Consider the following 25073-nt stretch of genomic DNA (forward strand, 5'->3'; position numbering starts at 1 on the left):
GATCCACGCAGGAGTCCCTGGAACACATTTTATTAACAGTTTTGTTGGCTTATTAGTTTTATATATATCTGTACGTGGCTTCTATTTGTTCTCCATCTCAGATCTGTGAACGTTAATCCCACAGGCATGCTTCACTGGGCTAGTGTGAAGGATTGCTGCTTTTAGGTTTGAACTAACGCCCTATAGAAATCAGGGGATTCTGCATGAAAACACTGATTTGTCGCCTCTCTTGAAGGAAGAGATCTGGCTGTTCCAGTGCAACATTCTGGACTCAGTCATCTTTCAGGATTAAACAGCAGTAGCCCCCTTCTAAACACGGAGGGAATGTCCACTTGGCCACCTTCAGGAGTTGAAGGGAAAACTACCTGCATAGCCAATGTCCTGTTCTCCACACCACCCTTTGACTGGGACCAATTTCACTCCCTTACATTAGCTATTTCCCCTTGTAGACTTCTGAGCCCTGGACCCCTGACCTGAGGAAACCTCTAGGTATTAGCTGAATCACCTCATCTACCAGGATCATCCACAGAAATTAATCTAATTGAGCTGGTTTTGTGACCAAGTCTGTCATTTAGCGTGACTGAAGGTCTAACCCAAGTCCTCACGAGTCTCTCACTTAAGACAAGAACATGTGGTAATCACTTGAATTAGGAGAGAAGGCTCTTTAACTATCTGTCTTTCTTCAGTTCAGGGCATTTCAGACAAGCAGTTAGTGAAGCAAGCCCTTCACGATGGTGCTCACAGGAAGAAAATTACCCCCTGAAAAATTCTTGTGGAGAAATAATGAATCCAAACAACGAGAATATCGTTTCTACCCTCATGTCAAAACATTAATCTTTAAAAGAAGAGCAGTGCTTCCCTGTGTACAATCCTTTATTTCCCCCCTTAATATTGAAAACTCTACGGTGACTCCAATTCCAGTTAAGATCAGAAAGCATGAGCATATGGTGTCTGAAAGCAAAATTAATTATGGCCTCAACATCTCTTCCGCGTTCCTTCTCTTCATCATGTACTAATCTTCTGGGTAGTGTTCTACATGTTAAAATACGGAGAATGAATTGCTGTTAATATGCTGTTGCCAGGTTTAAGTACTAGAGAATGTGAAGATGTCAGAAAACAAATCCCAGAGAGGGATGAAACACTGTTTTCCTTAGCTTATGATTACCATACAAATAGACTCCTTCTGAATTTAAATTAAAATGACAAAAAAAAAAAAAAAAACCCTTTACATTCACTTATAGGCACTGACAAAGATGGAAGGGGCCATTCTGCACACCACAGCTGGGGGGGGTACTTTCCACCATGGCTAGGGTCTCCCATGCAAAAACACAATCCGACAACACACTCTTCGCTTTGAAACTTGGAAAGTGCCTTGTTGCACAACATTACAGCAGATGACATTTCTTGAATTAAAAGCAAAAATCTGTTATCTTCAACCACAGGGAAAAGTTATTATAAACAACGTATGGAAAAATCTAACAGGCACGTGGAAAGAGGAGCAGAGAAAAAAAAAAAAAAAAAACAATTTCTCCAAGTAGAGTTCTGAATGTTCCTGGGATGGAAAGCTTAATGTGGGAAATGCCTGGTCACATTCACCTATCAGTTCTAATCCCAGGACGGAAAGGTTATTTTCTAAGCCCCAACATGTCTAAGAGTGGGCTCTATAATAGCTTTGGTCTACAGTGATGGAAAACCTATGACTCAGCCGGGAACGGGCTATCTTTATAGAGAGGCTTGGCAGGCAAATTCCCAAAGCAACCCAAGACAGTGCAGAAAGGTCTATGTCCCTGGCTGCCTCTGCTCCCACACCTTTGTGTGTACCTTGTAGATTCTGCCCTTGACCAACTTGACAACATTTACACAATGTTGAAGACTGAGTTCCAGTTCACAGTCTTACTTATGCCTTGGCCCCCTTCGTGTGGAAGGTTAATATACAGCTTCTGTGGAGGGAGTCAAATTGGGACGCCATTGCTTGTAATCTCTGAATGAGAATTCAGGCCAATTGATTCTTTCACTAGTTCTTCCATCCATTCCTGTATTCATTCAGTGAATATTGGCTAAATTCCTACTACTTGGCAGTCCCTGTTCAAGGCAGAATATGTAACGGTCAGCAAAAACAGAAGTCCTGTCTTATGGAGACTCCATTCTAGTGGGGAAAATAAAGAGCCGGAAAAATAAAGAGATCACAGATATACTTTGTTAGTTAGCGATCAGTGATAAGGAGAGAACTAAAGCAAGGGAAGGGCACCCAAAAACTGGGAATTACAATAGCAAATGGTGTGACCAGGAAAGGCTGTGTTGGAGGGTGACACACGAGGAAGGCTCTGAAGAGAGCTAGCGATCCAGTCACGTGGACGGTGGAAGGGAAGAGGGTTCCAGGCAGCAGAGTCAACATGAGCTATGGCCCAAAATGTGGCCCAGAGCTCCGCTGACAAAAGGAGGCTGGTGAAGAGCGAGATGAGAAAGGGGCAGAGGGACACCTGGGGGGCTGTCGGTTAAGCCGCTGCCTTTGCCTTAGGTCATGATCCCAGGGTCCTGGGATGGAGGCCCACATCGGAGCCTGCTTCCTTCTCTGCCTCTGCCTGCCGCTCTGCCTACTTGTGCACTCACTCTCTCTCTCTCTGACAAATAAATAAATAAAATCTTAAAGGGGGGGTGGGGCAAAGAGGGAGCAGATTGGACCTATCCTTAGCAGTTGAGGGTAGATTTTGGGCTTTGCCTGAGTGAGACCCAACTTCTTTGAGGATCTGTAGAAGGGTACGCATTAGTTATAGTGATGCTTCTGACAGTTGTGAAGATTGGGTATGACCTTGGCAGAGTACGTGGCACGACCTTGGCAGAGTACGTGGCCTGTGTCAGTCTCAAAACCAATCTGGAGAGCCTAACCACGTGAATGGCCAGCTGTTCCTGACCCATTGCTCCCTGAGGGCTGACACAGCTGGTTCGTTCCTCTCACATGGTGAGGAGGGTGCCATGCCCTGGAAGGACCCAGAGCCTTTGCCAGTTCTAAGAGCTTTCCTAGTTGGGGCCTCTAAACACCTCTACTAAGGTGGAACCTGTTAAAAGTCTTGCTCTCACAATGCGATTTACTTCTTATGTTGTGGGGGACAGGTCAGATGATGAGAGGCACTCCGTCCTTGTCATATTTGACATTTGTAACAGACTGATGGCTTTACTTTAATCTTTGAAAAGAAACCCAGTGTCTCCCCACTGGCATCTCCGGAGAAATGTATACATTTTAACATTTAACTGGGTCCTGTGTACCCTGAAACAGATCCATCTGAGATTGTTCTCTGTCCAAAGGGTTAACAATGGGGTTCACACACAGAGGAGGACCCCCGAGTACATCACATGGTTGGCTTACAATCACTCTTGTCTTGACAAAGAACCTAGGATGCAGGGGAAATTAAAACTATGTAGGGTAAGGAGGCACTGGCTCAGTATGAATAATAAAAAATAATGAGATGAAGTACCTCAAAAACCGTACCAAAAATCCACAGGGAGAGAGTTGTGATGGACAGACCCTGCCTACTTTGAGATATGACGCGTTCTTGACCTCGTACTCCCAGCACCTAGCCCAGCACCTGATGTGGAGTTATTCATACATGTTTGTTCAATCAATTAGTGTGTAATTAATACATAAGACAAGGCACAATGCCATCAACTCATTAAAGGCCAGAGAATGCTGAATTTATTCATGATGAGTTCATAATACAGACTGAATTTATAAGCACACAACCCACTACTTTAAAAATTTTGTTCTTAATAAGGCTTATAGACATCTAGGCCTATGTTTACCCCTTCCTTTATTTTACCTGTCAATACAATGGTTTACCTTCGTTAAAAATAAAGGATCTAAAGTTTCATAACCTCAATTTGTCTGTTGCTTTTCATCCTGAGGTATAAAATTCTAACTCTGGAGAACTTTTCTGTAGGTTCCCTAGATAGACTTTAATCTTGTAAAAGATGTTATTCTAGAGCTATCACAGATAAAATATGTGAGAGTTTAAACACTGTGAAGTATCACATAAATTACAATTATGATTGCAATTATTATTCTGACGTCTATTAGCAAAGACCAACTCCCATATTTTTCCTGTTTATGAAAGTAGAAGGCGTTTCCCCAATAATTGCCTGCTTTCTCCCCCACATATCAAATCACATTGATATCAAACATCATAGAAGGACAGTGGCAAAGTGGCAAAAGGTCACCATGACATTGTTTTAACCACGCTCACTCCTTTAACCATTTCAGTTAATGTTAAGTAAAACTTGGCCCAGAACTGATGAGGTCATACCGAAAGTGCTTTCATAACCTAGCATAAACTGACCTAAAAAGCGACTGATGACCCTTTCATTGTCCTTTATGAACACTTAGGAAATTTCCAGTACTGTGTACATTCTGACAACTTGCACACTAGGTCAATATAAAATCTGTTTTAATTCCTCAGAGGCAGGTAAATCCAGAGATGACATTTTGAAAATAGTTCAAATGTCAAACGGGAGTTTAAACAAAAGCAACTAGTCGAGAAAATTTCAGGCATGTTTGGATTTCAGAAAGTTGTAAGCGCTTTTTTGTTACAAAAGGAATTTAGAAATCCCTGTGTGGTATCAAAAAGTGACACACATTATCCAAAGCATGTATTCCTTTCTTCCTTCCTTCCTTCCTTCCCTAGGGCATTCCTGTGTGGGAAGCATTGTTCTTGAAATGAATAACAGTTGTCTTACTCCCCACTGCATCCAAGTGCCTATCTTAGTGCCTGTCACACAGTTAAGTGTTCAAAAAACAACGCTGAATGTTGACTATATAAATGAGTAAATAGATGATGAGTTAGTAACAGTGTTTTCCCCCACTCTGAAGAATCTTATTTTCTTTGAATACAAATGCCAGCACACTTCCTGTCCTATGAATGGTCTAAGAATTGACAAAACATTTGTTTGGTTTTGCTTACGTTTGCTGCAGATAAACCTGGATGCTGGAAGGTGGAAAAGCACGCCAGAAAAATAAACAAACAAGTAAATAAACATCACTGCAGAGCAAACATCCACCTTATTTAGCTGATAGGAGTCTAAGTAGACAGTGGAAAATGAAATTGTGCAACCGTAGAGAAAACCTACATTGGGACCTGTGTCAGCAAGGTACGCCATGGTTTCTTGCAGAACAAGGGGATGCCCAGCGCTAACATTACCATAAAGATACGTGAAAAATCTGAAAGGACACAAACTATTGGAATCCAAAAGGTTCTCTAAATGGCTAATGATAAAACCTTCATAGCTTATACGGATGCCACAGGGATATTACCAAAAGAAATTTCACTTACCTTCTTACCGTCTAATGATTAATTTAAAAAAAAAAAAAAAAAAAACTAGACTTTTTAAATAGTTTGTTTACAAAAACTTTCCCTTAAGGGAAATGGGTCAGAACTGTATGCCTCCCCTCCCCTCTGGTGTTTATACAGAGAAAGTCTCTTCAGCAACGCAGTCTGTGCAGGAGAAGAGAAAGCAATTATAGGACCCCAGGAAAAAAAAAATGCCACAAAGACTGGTGAGGGACGCTGCGGTACTTTTCCTCTGTGGGAGGAGCCTTCAAGGTCACCCTTCAGAGCCTACTGGTTCTCAGACTACTTACTATTCTAATACCTTATTTATATGATGTCTCAGCAGATGAGAAGCAGCAAATTAGAAGGCAGAGCCCTGGAAGAGAGAGGCGGACTGATAACAGAAGTGAGAACTGGCAAGCTGAGTGCAAGTAAGGAGACCCAAACAGGACTTGCATTTGATGGCTCCAGACAGTAATTCACAGTCCAAATGGAAACCCCGTGTCCATGACAGGTGACATAATTTGCAGAGCCCAGTGCAAAATGAAAATGCCAAGCCCCTCGTTCAAAAAAATTATTATGAATTTCCAGACAATGACAGCAGAGCATTAAACCAAGCAGGTGGCCCTTCTGAGCACGGGTCCTATATGACTGCAGAGGTAGCTGGACTATGAAGTCAGACCCGCTTGTATCATTGTGTTCAGCATGCAAGGCTGGAAAAGGGAAAGACACAGATAATCCACTATGGAAAGTGGTGCAGAAATATAGCTGCTTTTTTAAATTGTTGTTTTGGCACCAAAAAAATGTTGAATTTCAGTTATCTGGGAAAGCCGCTTGGGTATAATTCCTCCATCTCCGGAGGTGCAAGACATCATTACAGTCAAAACGCGCCATCAGAGACAAACTCAGCGCTCACCCTCGACCCAGAATTTGCTTTGCTGAAGTGTTTTTGTCTTGTAAACAGCCTGTTTGGTTTTTTTTTTTTTTTTTTTTTTTTAGCTCTGAGAAGTTTCCTATTTCCTTATGTTCCTCCCTTGCCGATCTGCAGAATCCAAAATCCATAAAGGCTTATTAAATCAGAGAGAGATGAAAGCACAAGATAACTTAAGCCATTCAGTAGTCATTATAACCCGGCAATGTATTAATGGAGATCCACTGAAAACATCTCCAGTATTTCTAAACATACACATGTAAATATAAATCCACCAACTCTATTTGATTAAAGTCTAAGAGGGAGACTTTGGAGACTCTGATTATCAAAGCCCACGTTGCACTGAAAATCATTTCATTGGGCACTAAAACTACTTAACTACAAAAATTATAGAAATCTGTCTAAATCTAGTCTTGTAATAAACCACTTTAATAAATATTCCTATTTCCCGTGCATGAACATCATTTCTTCAAGAGGAAAGCATTTCTCACTATGACAGAAAACAATTTAACTAAGTAAAAAATGAACAATTTAGTATGTACATAGCCAAGATGAAGTATGTCTTTATAAAATGGGAAATTTTACAGAGAAGAGAAATTAACTTAAGTGGTAGGAGGTAAAATTGGATTTGTCTTGCTTAACTGCAATGGCACCATATTTAAAAATGGTGCCCTGGCAAAGGTTCCGTATTGTCAGCCTGAAAGAGTCTGTTTCTAATGTGATGGATTTATTTTACATCTCCTCGCTCATGTTCTCAGATGTTTTCCTTCCTCAAACAACCAATAAATATTATAACCATTTATTATTGCCAGAAAAAGACCCATAAAGAATCTTAATATTATTTACTTAATCTCTGCATTTTAAAGCTGTGTGACAATATCAATAAATAACAGTTGATGGTGACACGACTCTGGACTATGAGATCTTGAAGGGTAGGGTCCTTGTGTTATCAGCCCTAGATGCTCCCTGTTTAACACAGTACCTAGTATACAGTAGGCACTCATGAAACATAAGCATGTAATATAAATCTGAGACCTCCAACACTTTTAATCGGACATATTCTTCATCAATTTTCAAGAAAACAAATTCATTTGAAAAGCAAGAATGTTGAATGCATTTAATATTAACTAGGAGAGTCGATATCGATAACTATAGTAGTTAATATTTGTTGAACACTTCATATGGACAAGACTAAGCCAAATGCTTTATAAAATACATTAACCCATTTAATCCTCAGAACTCAGTAACCTGATTTTACGGAAGAGGAGCCATAACAAGTTAAAAACCTGTCCATAGCCATATGGTTGGTATGTGAATGAAAAGGGGTTCCAACCCAGAAGTAATCCATGCTTCTCATGGGTACACTGAGTGAATTGCACAGAGGGAATTCCTACAGGACAGGTAAGGTTACCATGCTCACCTAGTTCAATAGGTTAAGGATAAGCAGAGTTGTCTAAAATAGTGTAATTCACTTTCAACAGAATTGTTGGCCAATTTTCCTATGGAATCCTATAGATAAAATTTAAAATAGTAAATATCTAAGAACTATTCATAAAAAAAAGATAGGGCTTAATCCAAGCACATGCTGGAAATCACAAATATTTTTGATCATGACCCAAGGAACTACATAAATGAAACAGAAAAAGTGATGGTCAATGTTCAAACCAATGTAAATGAAAGTCCCAGTAATAACATAACTTATAAAGACAAATGCCTTTCACTGATCTCCCCACCAATGACCAAATCTACACAGCAACCATTATCAGAGAACATTTCTTCCTTCTGAGCCTCTCTTCTGATTGGCTTTCTACAGCAAAGGCCCTGTATGGTCCTTTCTTTGCATAAAGAGAAACCCATTTCAAGCGTTGATAGCAAAGTTACATGTTATTACTACAAGGTATGTTAGAACAACTTGTAATGCAAAGAGCAAAGAACACAACTGGGTTTCACTAGCACCAGAACCAGCCATCAGAAAGTCTGCAAGATCAAGCCCATCAGAGCTGGTCTGCCTGTCAGTCTCTAGCTGTTTCACGTACACAGCCGCTATCTTAGTTCCTTCAGGTTGTTCTAACAAAATACCATAGACTGGGTGGCTCATAAACAGATATTTATTTCTCTTAGCTCTGGAGTCTAGAAGCTCAAGGTCAAGGTGCCAGCAGATTTGGTGTCTAGTGAAGGCCTGCTTCCTTGGTTGAAAGAAGGTGTCCTTCCAGCAGTGTCCTTGTGGGGCAGAAAGGGAGAGGAATCTCTCCAGAGTCTCTTTGACAAGGCAATCAAGCCTCATCCAGAGGGCAGAGTTCCACCCTCGTGACATAATGATTTCCCAAAGGCCCCACATTCAAATACCATCACCTTGGAGATTTGGTTTCAACATGAATTTTAGAGGGACACAAACATTCATCTACAGTTCTCAAGTCCACCATAGCCGGAGATGATCTCTGAATCTTGACAACAAATTCCTGGAAGAGAGAATATTGATTCTGGTATCAAGGAAGGAAGAATTGAGAGTTAATGCTCAGAGAAAAGAGATGGTGCTGTAAGGTGGTGACATAGCTCCGAAGTTATTTACAACAATGTATCTTCTCTGTGAAGACTGTCTTCACCTCTCAAGTTTTCAGCCTGACCAAGTCCTTGGTAATTATTTCTACACAGTCTCTTCTATTAGCACCCTCTTTCCTTCTCTACAGTGCCAGGGTCCTTGATAGACTCTAGGACTTAGTCAGAGGTAGAGATGGTTTCAGGGCTCTCAATAGCAAATAAACATCCCTTCTCATGCCAGCTCCCCATCAGTGTTAGGTTGAAATGGATGCGAAGTGTGGGCATAATATGAAAGGCTGTTATCAATTAGTGATGTCTGTGATGGGAAAATGAGCATGTGAGGCAGATGTTGATGTTCTTGACTCTCGTTCCAAGTCTTTGATTTATAGGTGAGGATTCCGAGACCTATAGAAATGAGGTAAGCTTGTTATAAGAGGAGTTAATGGCAGGGGCTAGGTGAAAGTCCAGACAGCCCAACGACTGTTACTAGTGCTCTTTCCAAGGCATCTTTTTTATTTTATTCTTGGGAGTAGACACATCTAAAATAGGGAGAGAGGCTTCTAGGAGGCTAAGAGAACCCCATCACAGTCCACTTTTCAGACATGACTTAGACAGTCACATGTATGAAAGTCAACAGGACAGAGAGACACAGTCTCACAAGATGAAAACTTAATGAATCAATAGATGAAGTGTTATACTTATTTGTACTTTGAAGACACCAACTGCCTCGGGCCGTAATCATACAATGTGGATGCCGAGTTAGCTAAAAAAAGAAAACTCTGCCTGAAAACATCATTTAACGTTTATTGAGAGCTTACTACATGCTATGCTGAGTACTTTTAAAACAACTTCATGTATATTAACTCATTTAATCTTGGTGGCAATCCAATTCATTAGTTACTATAATTACTCCCATTTTCACAGAGCAGGAAACCGAAGCTCAAAGAGGTGATATAATGCACCCAACATCATGTTGCTAAGAAGTGAGTGAGCTGGGATTTAGATGTGAAGACATCTGATTCTAGAGTCCAAGCTCTTGAGCACTACTCTGCTTGGCTTCTTTCCTCCCCCATACTGTTGGGAAACCTAATATGACTACGCATGTCGAAGTGCTCAACAAACCTCTGTCAGTTTGCTGCAACATACAAGGACTTCCATCAACACCTCACTACACGCAAATGATTCTTTCCTAGAATCATCTACCTCAAGGTGAATGACATTTGATAGATTTCTGGAACACGTAAACCTCTTTGTAACAATGTCAAGAAGCTAGGAAAGAAGTCATACAAAGATGACAGAAAATGACAAGTCCAGAATATAAAGTAGTAACAGTACTAAAACTGGCCTTTAGGCTCTCAAGTTTAATGGTAATCCAGTAGTGACTTCGCATGTAGAAACCTTCAGGGCTTTGAAAGAACCATGCTTCCAGAGAATCAGCTTTAAAAAGCTGAGAAATGACAAAAAGAATAAGACTGATGAGATCCCAATTTGTGAGGGACACTGAATGCCAGTAAACAGCAACTTCCAGGTGGTCCCATGGACCACGAGGAGCATGTGAGCCCCATCAGGGATGGCCTTCCGGAAGTCCTGAGATGCTTCGAGTGATGTTGTGTCACACAGTCTCTCATTGAAACCCTTATCCCTTTCCGAACTACCCAAATAAATAATCTTAACGAGATCACAAGTACTGCAAAACAAATGAAAAACCAACTATCTAACTAAAGCCAGGCTTGACTAGTGTAAAAATCACTAGAAGTCTTAATATTTGGTCAAGTAAGCAGAGCACTGCACTACGAACCCGTGACCCTTGACTCTGCATACTGCCCTCACCCCTTTAGGAGAGTGCAATCTTCCCTCCTATCTGTACCCTGAGACTGTACCTCATAGTAGCTTCCCAGGGCTGCTGGAACACAGCACCGCAAACTGGGAGGCATTAAAGGAGAAATTTATTTGGCTACAGCTCTGGATGCTAGAAGTCCACAATTAGGGAGGGTTATGCTCCTAGGCAGGCTCACGCTCCCTCTAAAGGCTCCAGACAGGGATACTTCCTTGTCTTTTCCTACTTTCTGGTGGTTGCTGGCAGTCCTCAGTCTTACTTGGTTTGTGGCATCATTACTCTTACACCTCCTTCTTCACCTGTCTTCTGTAATAACATCTCTGTGTCCAGACTTTCCTCTCCTAATAAGGACACTAGGTACTGAATTCGGGTCCACCCTAATCCAGTAGGAACGAATTTTAACTTAATTATATCCGCAAAGATCCTGTTTCCAAATAAGATCCCATTCATGAACACAGGGGAATTAGGACTTTAACACTTCTTTGGGGAGCATCATGCATCTGTTTGGACAGCGTGTGCACAATCATCTGAAAGCTTTCCCAGCACCAAAGTTATAGGCTCATTAAAGTGTTTATTGAGTTTGTCCCATTTTTTCAAATTAAATAGCCTTTGTCTTTAGCATTAGGGACCATTAATCACACAGACCCCAAGCTCTGCGCCGACCAGCCGGGTGACCCTGGCAAATTGCCTAGGAGCCCATAGCCCTGGTTTCTTTCCAGGATTGCAGTCAAAGCTAAGGGAGAAAACACCAGCATGCCTGGGACACAGGGCAGCACTATGTTCTGGGTGAAGGTTTCTCTTCCCACCTTCCTATCATACCTGAGAGAGAAAGGCACAGACAGGCCCAGGCAGGATCCAGGAGTCTCCCATCTCCCTAACAAGGGTGGGGAAGAATGTAGAGAAGCAAAGCAGTGGTTTCAATTAAAATTCACTGTTTCTCTCAGAACAGAACAAAGCAATAAACCAATGCAGTAAATTAGTGCTGTGGAATTAACGCCCAGATAGAAGAAATAAAAGAAAAATTTATGACCTCAATCAGTCTCTTTTTTAAGATATATATACACAGCTCCATCATCTCCTTTATTTATACCCTCCCAAATAATTCTCAGTCATTTTCAGGAGCAGTTAGGCCCACAGCTGAGCCCCAGGGGCAGGCTGAATATCTCGGAGCTCTACCCCATCTTGGCGGGTCAGCAAGAGGACAGGGGAGCAGCCCATAAGGCTTAGCACCAGCCACACCGAATGACCAGCACCCTGCCCCTGGGGAGGCAGCTTTGAGCCACCTACAGAGCTGGGCAGTCCCCAGCTAGGTGGTGGCATCACTCTCCTCCCTCCAGGGGTGCCCGCTCAGTCCTCTCTCCCTTTTGCCAAGATTCCCCATTCCTTACTGTCATGTGGTTTTATACAATCCTTTTTCCAAGTAACAGCTGTATTATTGCGAAGATCTGAATCTCCGGAATGGGTAAAATCTTATACTGTTGCCTTATTAGCAATCCTGTCCTTTGTAAGGACAAACTTGACTTAATTTGTGGGGGAGGGGTGGTCCAAAGATTTCCTTCCTATTACTGAGGGGGGCACCAGTTTCCACTTTGCTAAGTCTTTCCAATCCTATGGTGTGTCTAAAGATGGTGATCTGGTCCCCCAATGTAAGTCCCCCCATATCTACCAGTCGTCTGGGTCCTGTAGCACACTGCATACTTACTGGGAATGCCAACAGCCTCAGAGAGCCTTCATCTATGTACTGGACTACAGAATCCTCTGTGGAGGTCAAAAGTTTTGTTTTGTTTTTTTCCCTTTTTCATCCACTTTTATTCCAGGAAAGGGACAATCCTCATATTTATCCATCAGAACGCTGACATTAAGCAGAAACAGGATTTGGAGTTGTGTAAGTCTTTCAAGGGAATAAACCTGGAAACTCTCAAAATAATCTCTTCACGCTGGCTTCTGAAGAATGCTCTTCAAAACTGACTCTGATGACAATTCTGTTACAGCCAAATCCTCTCCAAATACTAAGAGTAGAGAAAAGGATAACTTTATCCACATTCATTCTGTGTGAAGTTTTGTTATTATTTTGTTCTTTTTTTTTTTTTTAAGATTTTATGTTTTTTGTTTTTTGTTTTTTTGTGGGACAGAGAGTGACACAGCGAGAGAGGGAACACAAGCAGGGGGAGTGGAAGAGGGAGAAGCAGGCTTCCCTCTGAGCAGGGAGCCAGATGCGGGGCTTGATCTCACGATCCTGGGATCATGAGATGAGCCGAAGGCAGATACTTAACAACTGAGCCACCCAGCAACCCTATTTTGTTCTTCTTTTCCTAATGGAATTGATTCCAAGTATTCACAGAGCCTTTGAAATACGAACAATCTGGAGTCTAAGGGAAGTGAGAGGCAGCTCTAGATTTTTTCCCATTTTTATTTTATTTCATTTTATTATTGATGATACATAGGTACGCATATCTACCTATATGTAGATATACGTATAGATGCCCTTTTTTTTTTTTTGGTTAACTACACCATCATACCTTCATAACCAGTCATTCACTTTACACAGGTTGCTTTGCTAAGGGCCATATGGAAGAGTCCTGCAAAATATTCCATATTCATTTATTGGTTCACAACGGGGCTAATTTTACCCCCAGGAGACATAACAATGCCAAGAGGTATTTTGACTGTCACAATTCTTGTCCTATTCACTAATGCATAGGACAGCCCTCATCAGAAGACTTGTCCAATCCAAAATGCTGATAGTACCGAGGTTGAGAAACTCTGAAACTAGCACTTAAAATTATAACAAGCATGCAGACAAAATCAAGCCACAGGAAGGAGAGCCACAGTCCACAACAGGGAAAAGCATACTCTCCCTCAAGATGGCCAGCCCTGACCAAGCCCTCTGCCCCCTCAGAACCCCACCCCCATCCCTCCAGCCCATAGCTGCGAGTTGATCAAGTGGGGAAACCCTCAGCCTCCCAGGGAACATAATGACAGTGCAGAAAAGTTCCCTTTGTCCTTGTTCATTAGGAGCACATTCACGGGGATGCAAAGGTCACTGCTGAATTTAAATAACCCCCCTGTGATAAATCTGCATGAGCCCGATTTGTTCTACTGGACTTGTTGGATTAAATGAACACAATTTAATGTTCTATAGGACAAGGCCTCCTTTCATGGCTGAAAGAAGGAGCGAGGGTGATTTACAGTTTCATACATACTCATTCGCTACATTATCTGCTTTGTGCCTGTACTTATGAATATCAACTCATCATCTAGCGGCCATTTCTACCCATTCAGGAGAATTTAGCTTTCCATTAGGAAGGAATAAAGAATAAGACACGGTAACAAGAGATTTCCCCAGCGTTCACACTGAAGAAAAAGCACCAATATTTGTACCCTTGTCCCTCACCTTGGGTGTTTTTTTCTTTGTAATCTCTGGTTTTATACATAAAACAAGGTTTCCAAGAAAAGATAGTTTCCTAAGCAGATTATCACCAAACAGGGCTGTGCGGCAACATAAGAATTAGGTTACTTAATATACTACATTATTTTTGAGTATCACTATCTTATGAACTAACCCTTTTTTATAATGAGATACTAATATCAAATGTCTGTTTATTCATTGAAGTAGGTCTGAGCTCCACTTAGTAACGACTTCCCCTTTACCCAAAAATGTGGAAATAATACAAGTGCATCCAAACATTTTATAACCCAGATTTTTTATCAATAACAAGCCTAACGGAATCAGTGATGTTTTTGCTCATGGATGATTAAAGAGACTGGATTTTCGTTTGTCTCTACTTCATAAAACACAAAGTATAAGCAACGTTATGGGATCTGATTTTGGGGGTGGCAAAGAGAGAGCACTTTGAATTCATAGTCACACCTCAAAACTCCAGTACTGTGAGGAAAGAGTGTACGGATAAATTATAAGGTGGAAACAACCTTGCCCTCAGTTGTGTGTCTCAGCACCATGTTACCTCCCTCTTGTGTTTCTTGTGGGTACTAAAGTCTAGAGCCTTGCTAACGAGGCTCTCTAGGGAAGCAACATCAGACTCCCTTGGAAACTTGCTAGAAGTGCAAATTATCGGGCTCCCCCTCAGCGATATGCAGCCTAATAAGATGGTCAGGTGATCATGCCGAAGTGTGGTCTTGGCTTTTTCCTTTTCCTTCTGTTACCCGTCCTGCTGACTTACCCACTATGTCTTATACATACACCAAAAAGTATGCTAATAGTATCTGGAGTTGATTAAAAAACTGAGGACATCCAGTATTCTAATAAGCTACCCCTCCCATTTTAATAGGGAAAAAATAACTAAATTCAAAGATACCAACCAATGATGGCAGAATTTAAGGTGTCCCTGCAGCAGAAACACTTTTAAAGAGGATCTCTGCCTTTTCACCCACCTGGTGAGCAGGGCAGTTGATCTATCCACACATTAAGCATCTTTTGGTCAGGTTTGTCCCAAGATGCTCGCAGAAAGTAAAAGAGAATTGGGCTTCATCACTACTCAAACACAGGTGGAGATGCCTATGACCAAAGCATGCATCAAAGGGAAACATCACAACTGCAGGAAGGAAATCAGAAAGCCTGTGCCCTGGGTAATCGACCAGCAGAAGATCTGGAAGAGGCAAGGATCACTTTCACAGACATGGGCTCTTAAGGCAGCAAATGTCAATCCTGGTTGTATGTTTAACAGAGGCAAAGGAAAACATAGAGGGATCTTTCCTATGTATGTTTTTTCTTTCTGAAAGTATTATTTCTAAGTTGGCCTCTCAAAAGAAAAAGATACAACCCAAGGCTTTTAAAAATCCAAATATCACCAAACCAGAGAGAGAGAGAGAGAGAGAGAGAAGAGATGCACATATTTGTTACTTCTAATATCTCACAACATTCCAGACATTTATGAGTCTTTTAAAATTCCCTCTCTAATTGTATAATGCCTCTCAAACTAGCTTCAGCAGCAGCAGATGGGTTTTCAAGGTCAGCTTAACTTGTTTTCTGGCTTGCTCTCTCTGCAGACGGACCCATTCTTCAGGGCCCACTTCAGATCTGGGAAGTCCTTGCCCCAGCCCCTTTCTGACGTGTTACCCTGTTCACAGCTTACATTCCACAGAGTTTGACCATTTATTTTTTATAAGTTGCCTTACACTCCTTGCTAAAGTACATTGTATGTGTGACGGTCCTACTTTTCCCATGAGAATAAATTCCCTGAATGCACAAACGATCTCATGCTTCTCTTCTATATCTCCCATCCCGCAACACCTGGGGTCTAAAATAGCAGCGGTAGACAATAGTGCGTAATACACTTTATAAGCCTGAATGGAAGGTTCCAGTGCTATACACTATGTACTAAGGAAAAATACTGCTGCCTTTCAAGTACGCCTTTATCAAAAGACAGTGCTGGGAAGACTATGCGTGCAACTTATATAAACTTTATTCTAGGGTGGAATACAAGATGATTAATAATAGTAACAGCAGGGGTGCCTGGGTGGCTCAGTGGGTTAAAGCCGCTGCCTTTGGCTCGGGTCGTGATCCCAGGGTCCTGGGATCGAGCCCCGCCTCGGGCTCTCTGCTTAGCAGGGAGCTTGCCTGCCCATTGCCCTGTCTCTGCCTGCCTCTCTGCCTACTTGTGACCTCTGTCTGTCAAATAAATAAATAAATAAATAAATAAAATCTTAAAAAAAAAAAAAATAGTAACAGCAACAGCTAACACCTCCTGAGTGCTCTACCAAATGCCAGCGTACTTGCGCTCTGCTAAGTGGTCTCCATACTACAGATGCAACTAAAATAGACCTTCTAAAACCCTGGAGGAACTTCTCACACCTGTTCCCCAATTGAGCCAGGATGACTCGTCAATGGCCAACTAAAATTTTGTTTCAAGGGCTGGAAGCAAGCATTTGAGTGCCTGCTTCCCCAAAAAGGCAACTGGACACCAGCCTGCTGGGGGACTGCGGCTCAGAACACACTGGTAGGGCTCTAGTTACCCGTGAGTTGGGGCAGATATCCACAAAGACGCTGCCCTGGACTGAATTTGGCTGCTCTGCCTGGAGTGAATCAGAGGTCCTCTGTACAGGTAGAAAGGACCTCAGAGGTACAGTTTTTCTTTTTACTCTGAGCCACAACAATTACTCAGGAAGGTCCCAGATTACTGCTTTTATGTGGTTTTAGGTCTGTTAGAAAAAAAATAAAATAAAAAGGCATTTTGGGTAGGGAACACTGTTCAACAGAGAAATTTCTCTCACTGCTTAGGTCTGGGACATCTGTTATCTGCTGCAGGCTGTGGACCATAACCACTGACATTATCTGAGCATGCATTAATCATTTAAATCTTATTTATTATAGAGGACATTGCCAAAACAAAACAAAAGTCTTTAAATTTCAGCTCTACCACAAAGGAAGGAATGAAAGGTCAGTTTACTAGAGTCTACATCCAGTTGAAAAAAAAAATCTAAAGCACAGATCTTTAATAAATATGCTGGTGGGTGCACTCCCACTTCATTACTAAAAGATGTTACGTTAACATAACGATTTCAGACAAACGCCTTTAGAAAGACAGGAAGAAATGCCAAAGAGTAGTGTCCCTGTAGAGGGTTTGTAGAACTGGCTAAAGACTGCTCCACAGGCAGCATTATATTAGAGCAACGATTTTCACAAGAATTACACCAGGCTTGTGGTTCTGTGAATTTCCATAGAAAGGAATAGAGTGATAACGTGATTCTTACAGAGCTTTGTAGTTTACTGACAACTTTCAAACATATCACAACTTTCAGTCTTCATGAGTAACACCCGCCCGCCCCATGAAGTCAGCAATGCCATTTTCATTTTATAGATAAGAAGCTGAGGTCCAAGGAGAGTGAATGATGTGTCTGTAATCAAAGGTAAGGCAATCAGAATGGGGTATCACCGATTGCGGTCTCGATGCTGCAGGCTCTGTGCTAATGTGCTAAGCATTTCAGAGGACTCCTAAGTTCCTTGCAACAATCCTTGCTCAGTAAAAATGAAAATTTCAGAAAGGTTCCATAATTTTCCCAAGTTCAAAAAAGCTAGTGAAGTCAGGACTGTCTCATTTGGTTTATGTTTCCCCTTGGTGTGGTCAATTGTGTTTCCCAGCAAGGAAGAGCAGAGCAGGGACTTAAAAACCAGGACTTCTAACCCTAAATATTACTGCCTCCATGAAGCACTCCCTGACCATCACTCTCACCAAGGCCACGTTGAGTGAAATTCTCCCACCATGATCAATTATTGAAAGATCACTGTGTGATAAACAAGAGTTACTTTGTTAATTTCATGTACCTTTGGGTCCCAGGAAGGTTTGGATCATATCTTAAGTTTATATAGCTGTTACTAGACTTTGTTTGGAAACTAGTAGGCATGATAATAAATGTCTGGTGAGTAAGTGAATCAATAAAATCCAGTGTTTTCTTACCAGGTGCTGGAGAATTACAAAGTAATGCTCTATCTTTCTTTTAGACAATTAGAAAAGGGAGTCTAAAATGCCATTCCTGGCACAAATAGTTTTTTAAAATCTATGGCAAGGACAGAGAACTTGTAAATATAATTAAGGTTCTTATTACACATTATAGGCTAAATTGTGATCATACAAGAGTTTCTGAGATTTCATGCAAACTTCTAAAATCTGCACAAAAGACAGCTTTAGTTACTTGTTCTTCTCTGCAGATAATCTACAGCCTACCTTCTCCACATCCAATTCAAACCCTTCCCTGTGACTTCATTCTAAAATCTTTTTAGTCATCAGAGGAGAAAGAGAAGAGTTGAAACTGTCCTTCTGCTGGGTCTTTTACTTCTCAAAAAGAGGGTGGTGGGCTCACTCTGAATGACTCAAGTGGCAAGAGAATTAGAAGGAAGGCAGAAGGTGACTGGGGGTGCTTCGCATTCCACGGGGGTTGTGAAATATGAAGACATCTGTGTCCTCAACTTCTTTATTGTGACATTTTTTTCAGTCTTCATCCTCTCTCTCTCTCTCTTGACTTTCTAAAGTATCTGAATTTGTTTCTCTGTCACCATATTCCACAGAGTCCTTAAGCTATGCTGAGAAAGTGAATCAGGAGGGGATTTCCAGCACAGCTCAGGGGTCCCAAGGGTCCTTGGGCAGTTTCCCTTATGTAACATGGTTCTGAAAGGCTGAGCTAGCCTCCAAATCTCTGAGACTTCTCTTGCAAGTTCTAGCAGGCTTCAGTCAGAAAGATAGAAGATGACCACTCTTTGTCTAGGAGTGAAATGTAAGTGAAATCCTGATTCCACTGTTCGCATGTGAGACTCTGCCTAACAAGATGACTAACCCACTTATAATTAGAGAAAATCAATTATTTCCAAAAAAACATGACATTCCCTCTAAAGTATTTTCACAGGAATCTGACATTTATAAAATACATGGGGTCAGCTGTATGTTTCCTCTTATACAAGCACAGGCAGGAGAAATGGCTATCAACCCCATCAATAGTTTGTTAGGAAAACTGGGTATGTCCACACCAGCAAATACCAAACCAGCCTAACTTTTGACCACTGTCAATTCACTTGCCTGGGGTGAAACAACGATAGCTTTTTTCTTTTTTCTTTTTTTCTTTTTTCTAACTTTCAATTAATTCAGACTCTATCCACCACAACTCTCACTGACGATTTGGCTCTCTTGTTCAGATCTAAACTAGGCAAATCACAAGAAAGCAAGGAACCTCTGAGACCTTCCCAGTGTATGTACTTGTCTCAGAATGCAGTCCACCGAACTCCACACCTGCCCCTCCTGAGCCTTAGCCAACAAATTGTCAGAATGATCTCTAGAAATGTTTTTATGCAAAAGACAAAAAAATCTACAGGTGGTACACTTTATGTAAAAATTGAGACACTGGAAGTTCTTCTAAACATTGACACTGTACTCATGAGTACTATAGGAATCACAAAAAAATCTGTGGTTTAAATTTAAGGCTTAAAGGAGATCATTTACACCAAGCTAGATGAAGGTCAAGCAAAGGAGAAGTTCCCAGAAGTACAGGTGTCACAAAGCCAGCTTACTGACAGACACAGCATTGGCCAGGTTATTCCTTCCCCAGAAAGACAAAGGGGGCAAGCAGCCTTTTTAGTGGCTGAGGAACCACTTTTTATTATAACAAGGAAAGCAAATCTAAAGTTTTTGTGAAAGCCTCTCATTTCTATTAGATTATTTCACCTTGGTTCAGCTGAAGTTAAAACATACCAGCCAGAACATACCAGGTAGAATGCTCACCTTTTCAGAAACTCTCCCCCCCCCCCCGGGGGAGGGGGCGTATGAGAGAGAGACAGAGACATAGACAGAGAAAGAGAGAATGTTATTCTCCATATCATGAGAATGTTATTCTCCGTATCATAAAATAAGTCAGGGGGAAAATAAATGAAATAAATAAGCAGGTGTCAGGCTGATGGATTTAAAAGCTGGACGACCAATTGGAAAAAAAAGTCATATGAGCATTCCCTTACCTGTTTTGGTATTGATGGCAAAGAAGTTCTGGGGATTCCCACTTGTAATCCTGTATGTCAGTTTCTCATTGGAACTGGAGTCTGGATCCTCAGCCTGGATTTGAATGACAGATACATCCTTTGGCGAGTTTTCCATGACAACAGGATAATAAATAGGTTCCGAGGTCAGGGGGGCATTGTCATTCACATCTTCAATTTCAATGTAGACCTCAATAGTGGAATAAAGTGGAACAACGCCCCGGTCTGTGGCGTACACGGTCAGCCAGTAGGACCCCGTTGTCTCTCGATCAAGAATGTCTGCAGTAGAGATGACTCCTGAAAGAAAAGCAGAGAGAACATGACTGCTACAGCAAAACTGGAAGATGGTAAGTAAACTGTTCCTGATTCAGGGGCACTGTGTGAAGTAATCTTGGCATATAAAAAAAAAATCCTTAATACAAATTTAATTAAGATGTTTATCTTTACATAAGAAAATTATTTTCTGCAACACCATATATTTTTTTTAATTTTTTATTTTTTATAAACATATATTTTTATCCCCAGGGGTACAGGTCTGTGAATCACCAGGTTTACACACTTCACAGCACTCACCAAATCACATACCCTCCCCAATGTCCATAATCCCACCCCCTTCTCCCAAACCCCCTCCCCCCGGCAACCCTCAGTTTGTTTTGTGAGATTAAGAGTCACTTATGGTTTGTCTCCCTCCCAATCCCATCTTGTTTCATTTATTCTTCTTCTACCCACTTAATTAGTGATATAGAAGACCAAATGACAGAGAATAAAGAAGCTGAGCAAAAGAGGGACAAACAGCTACTGGACCACGAGGGGAGAATTCGAGAGATAAGTGACACCATAAGACGAAACAACATTAGAATAATTGGGATTCCAGAAGAAGAAGAAAGTGAGAGGGGAGCAGCAGGTATACTGGAGAGAATTATTGGGGAGAATTTCCCCAATATGGCAAAGGGAATGAGCATCAAAATTCAGGAGGTTCAGAGAACGCCCCTCAAAATCAGTAAGAATAGGCCCACACCCCGTCACCTAATAGTAAAATTTACAAGTCTCAGTGACAAAGAGAAAATCCTGAAAGCAGCCCGGGAAAAGAAGTCTGTAACATACAATGGTAAAAATATTAGATTGGCAGCTGACTTATCCACAGAGACCTAGCAGGCCAGAAAGAGCTGGCATGATATTTTCAGAGCACTAAATGAGAAAAACATGCAGCCAAGAATACTATATCCAGCTAGGCTATCATTGAAAATAGAAGGAGAGATTAAAAGCTTCCAGGACAAACAACAACTGAAAGAATTTGCAAATACCAAACCAGCTCTACAGGAAATCTTGAAAGGGGTCCTCTAAGCAAAGAGAGAGCCTACAAGTGGTAGATCAGAAAGGAACAGAGACCATATACAGTAACAGTCACCTTACAGGCAATACAATGGCACTAAATTCATATCTCTCAATAGTTACCCTGAATGTGAATGGGCTAAATGCCCCTGTCAAAAGACACAGGGTATCAGAATGGATAAAAAAACAAAACCCATCTATATGTTGCCTCCAAGAAACACATTTTAAGCCCGAAGACACCTCCAGATTTAAAGTGAGGGGGTGGAAAAGAATTTACCATGCTAATGGACATCAGAAGAAAGCAGGAGTGGCAATCCTTCTATCAGATCAATTAGATTTTAAGCCAAAGACTATAATAAGAGATGAGGAAGGACACTATATCATACTCAAAGGGTCTGTCCAACAAGAAGATTTAACAATTTTAAATATCTATGCCCCCAACGTGGGAGCAGCCAACTATATAAACCAATTAATAACAAAATCAAAGAAACACATCAACAATAATACAATAATAGTAGGGGACTTTAACACTCCCCTCACTGAAATGGACAGGTCATCCAAGCAAAAGATCAGCAAGGAAATAAAGGCCTTAAACGACACACTGGACCAGATGGACATCACAGATATATTCAGAATATTTCATCCCAAAGCAACAGAATACACATTCTTCTCTAGTGCACATGGAACATTCTCCAGAATAGATCACATCCTCGGTCCTCAATCAGGACTCAACCGGTATCAAAAGATTGGGATCATTCCCTGCATATTTTCAGACCACAATGCTCTAAAGCTAGAACTCAACCACAAAAGGAAGTTTGGAAAGAACCCAAATACATGGAGACTAAACAGTATCCTTCTAAAGAATGAATGGGTCAACCGGGAAATTAAAGAAGAATTGAAAAAAATCATGAAAACAAATGATAATGAAAATACAACGGTTCAAAATCTGTGGGACACAACAAAGGCAGTCCTGAGAGGAAAATATATAGCGGTACAAGCCTTTCTCAAGAAACAAGAGAGGTCTCAGGTACACAACCTAACCCTACACCTAAAGGAGCTGGAGAAAGAACAAGAAAGAAACCCTAAGCCCAGCAGGAGAAGAGAAATCATAAAGATTAGAGCAGAAATCAATGAAATAGAAACCAAAAAAACAATAGAACAAATCAACGAAAGTAGGAGCTGGTTCTTTGAAAGAATTAATAAAATTGATAAACCCCTGGCCCGACTTATCAAAAAGAAAAGAGAAAGGACCCAAATAAATAAAATCATGAATGAAAGAGGAGAGATCACAACTAACACCAAAGAAATACAAACTATTATAAGAACATACTATGAGCAACTCTACGGCAATAAATTTGACAATCTGGAAGAAATGGATGCATTCCTAGAAACATATAAACTACCACAACTGAGCCAGGAAGAAATAGAAAGCCTGAACAGACCCATAACCAGTAAGGAGAATGAAACAGTCATTAAAAATCTCCAAACAAACAAAAGCCCAGGGCCAGACGGCTTCCCGGGGGAATTCTACCAAACATTTAAAGAAGAACTAATTCCTATTCTCCTGAAACTGTTCCAAAAAATAGAAATGGAAGGAAAACTTCCAAACTCATTTTATGAGGCCAGCATCACCTTGATCCCAAAACCAGACAAGGATCCCACCAAAAAAGAGAGCTATAGACCGATATCCTTGATGAACACAGATGCGAAAATACTCAACAAAATACTAGCCAATAGGATTCAACAGTACATTAAAAGGATTATTCACCACGACCAAGTGGGATTTATTCCAGGGCTGCAAGGTTGGTTCAACATCCGCAAATCAGTCAATGTGATACAACACATCAATAAAAGAAAGAACAAGAACCATATGATACTCTCAATAGATGCTGAAAAAGCATTTGACAAAGTACAACATCCCTTCCTGATCAAAACTCTTCAAAGTGTAGGGATAGAGGGCACATACCTCAATATCATCAAAGCCATCTATGAAAAACCCACCGCAAATATCATTCTCAATGGAGAAAAACTGAAAGCTTTTCCGCTAAGGTCAGGAACACGGCAGGGATGTCCATTATCACCACTGCTATTCAACATCGTACTAGAGGTCCTAGCCTCAGCAATCAGACAACAAAAGGAAATTAAAGGCATCCAAATCGGCAAAGAAGAAGTCAAATTATCACTCTTCGCAGATGATATGATACTATATGTGGAAAACCCAAAAGACTCCACTCCAAAACTGCTAGAACTTATACAGGAATTCAGTAAAGTGTCAGGATATAAAATCAATGCACAGAAATCAGTTGCATTTCTCTACACCAACAGCAAGACAGAAGAAAGAGATATTAAGGAGTCAATCCCATTTACAATTGCATCCAAAACCATAAGATACCTAGGAATAAACCTAACCAAAGAGACACAGAATCTATACTCTGCAACACCATATTAAAGAATTCTCCTACCATTTGAGAATTTTTATTATGTTCACAAATACTTTATTTGAAGTTTGGGGAGAAGACATACCTTAATACACACACACGTACACATGCACACGGATATGCACCACACACACACACACACACACACACACACACAGGACAATAGGGAGCCATGGGAAGAGAGTAGTCCAGAGGTCAAAACACTTCCCAAGGCTCATGGGAAGTCAGGGCAATGTCAGGTCAGTATCTCCATTTGACCTGATAATGAGTTCATTTCCTATGCAACAGAAAGCTGTCCCAGGGTAAATAATTTTATTTGTTCATTCACAAAAATGAAAAAGTCCTTTCAAATATTCCTTTGCAAGCTAGGATGGAAAGTATTTTGCATGGAAAGATGGACGCTTCCTTCACACTGCTTCCCTGAAAATCCAATGTCACAGTTATTCCAAAAGAATGAGAGAAGAAGCTATGCCAGCATGCTTTCTGAATGGTCTTTACCCTATCAAGAACCCTACAGAGAGCTCTAAATAAATTCTGAGCTACTCTGAGAGCTACTCTGGACAATCACTTTAAATTAGGAGCAGAAAAATGCCTGATCTCCTCCCTTCACCTTTCCTATTTTATGGTCAAAATAAGTGCCAACCAGGAAATCTGATGTCCTTTAGAAAAGCCATAGAGAAAACACAGTGCTTTAGAATGTTTTCACAGGGCTCACCCAAAACACCATGGTACCGAAACTTGCTACAGGAGCTCCTAACCACTTTCACCAGGGTGGGAAAACTTGGGCTTAGCTTCTAACATCTCTTAGAGGAATCAGGATACTTGTGGAATGCATGCAAACTGTGTAAATCCTTAAACCTGAAAAGAAAGCCATGGAAAAAGTCAAGAAATAGCTCTCTAATTCTAGACTGAATGCTCTACTCTCTGCATTCCCATCAGACTTTAGACTGTATTAGGCACATATTTTGACCTACCAACCCTGGATAAACAAAATGCCTATTATGGCAATTGGAAGAGAGGAGGGCATTGTCTGTCTAGAAACAGGCTGGAGTACTCTTAAGTTGTCTCAAACTAAGAATGGCTGATATTGTAAGGGAAAGAACCTAACTGATGGAGTTTCAGCTCCAAAGTTATCCAGCAAAGAACCGTTATGCAATAGGACAAAAGATATTTTTTTTTCTTTTTTAAAAGATTTTATTTTTAA

At 40.9% G+C, this 25073-nt stretch overlaps 1 protein-coding gene and 1 pseudogene across 3 annotated transcripts in view; one reads left to right on the top strand and one right to left on the bottom strand.

Moving 5' to 3' along the window:
• Positions 1 to 25073, bottom strand: part of FAT3 (FAT atypical cadherin 3) — a 662765-nt gene that overhangs the window by 325813 nt on the left and 311879 nt on the right. For all 3 annotated transcript variants that reach the window (XM_059186764.1, XM_059186755.1, XM_059186746.1), the window contains exon 3: positions 20082 to 20396. In XM_059186764.1, the coding sequence (XP_059042747.1) occupies positions 20082 to 20396 (315 nt within the window). The remainder of the gene's footprint in view (positions 1 to 20081; positions 20397 to 25073) is intronic.
• Positions 20419 to 25073, top strand: part of LOC131818760 (AP-3 complex subunit sigma-1-like) — a 149583-nt pseudogene continuing 144928 nt past the window's right edge.

The sequence above is a fragment of the Mustela lutreola genome, chromosome 1 (genome assembly GCF_030435805.1).
Source record: "Mustela lutreola isolate mMusLut2 chromosome 1, mMusLut2.pri, whole genome shotgun sequence".
NCBI lineage: Eukaryota > Metazoa > Chordata > Mammalia > Carnivora > Mustelidae > Mustela > Mustela lutreola.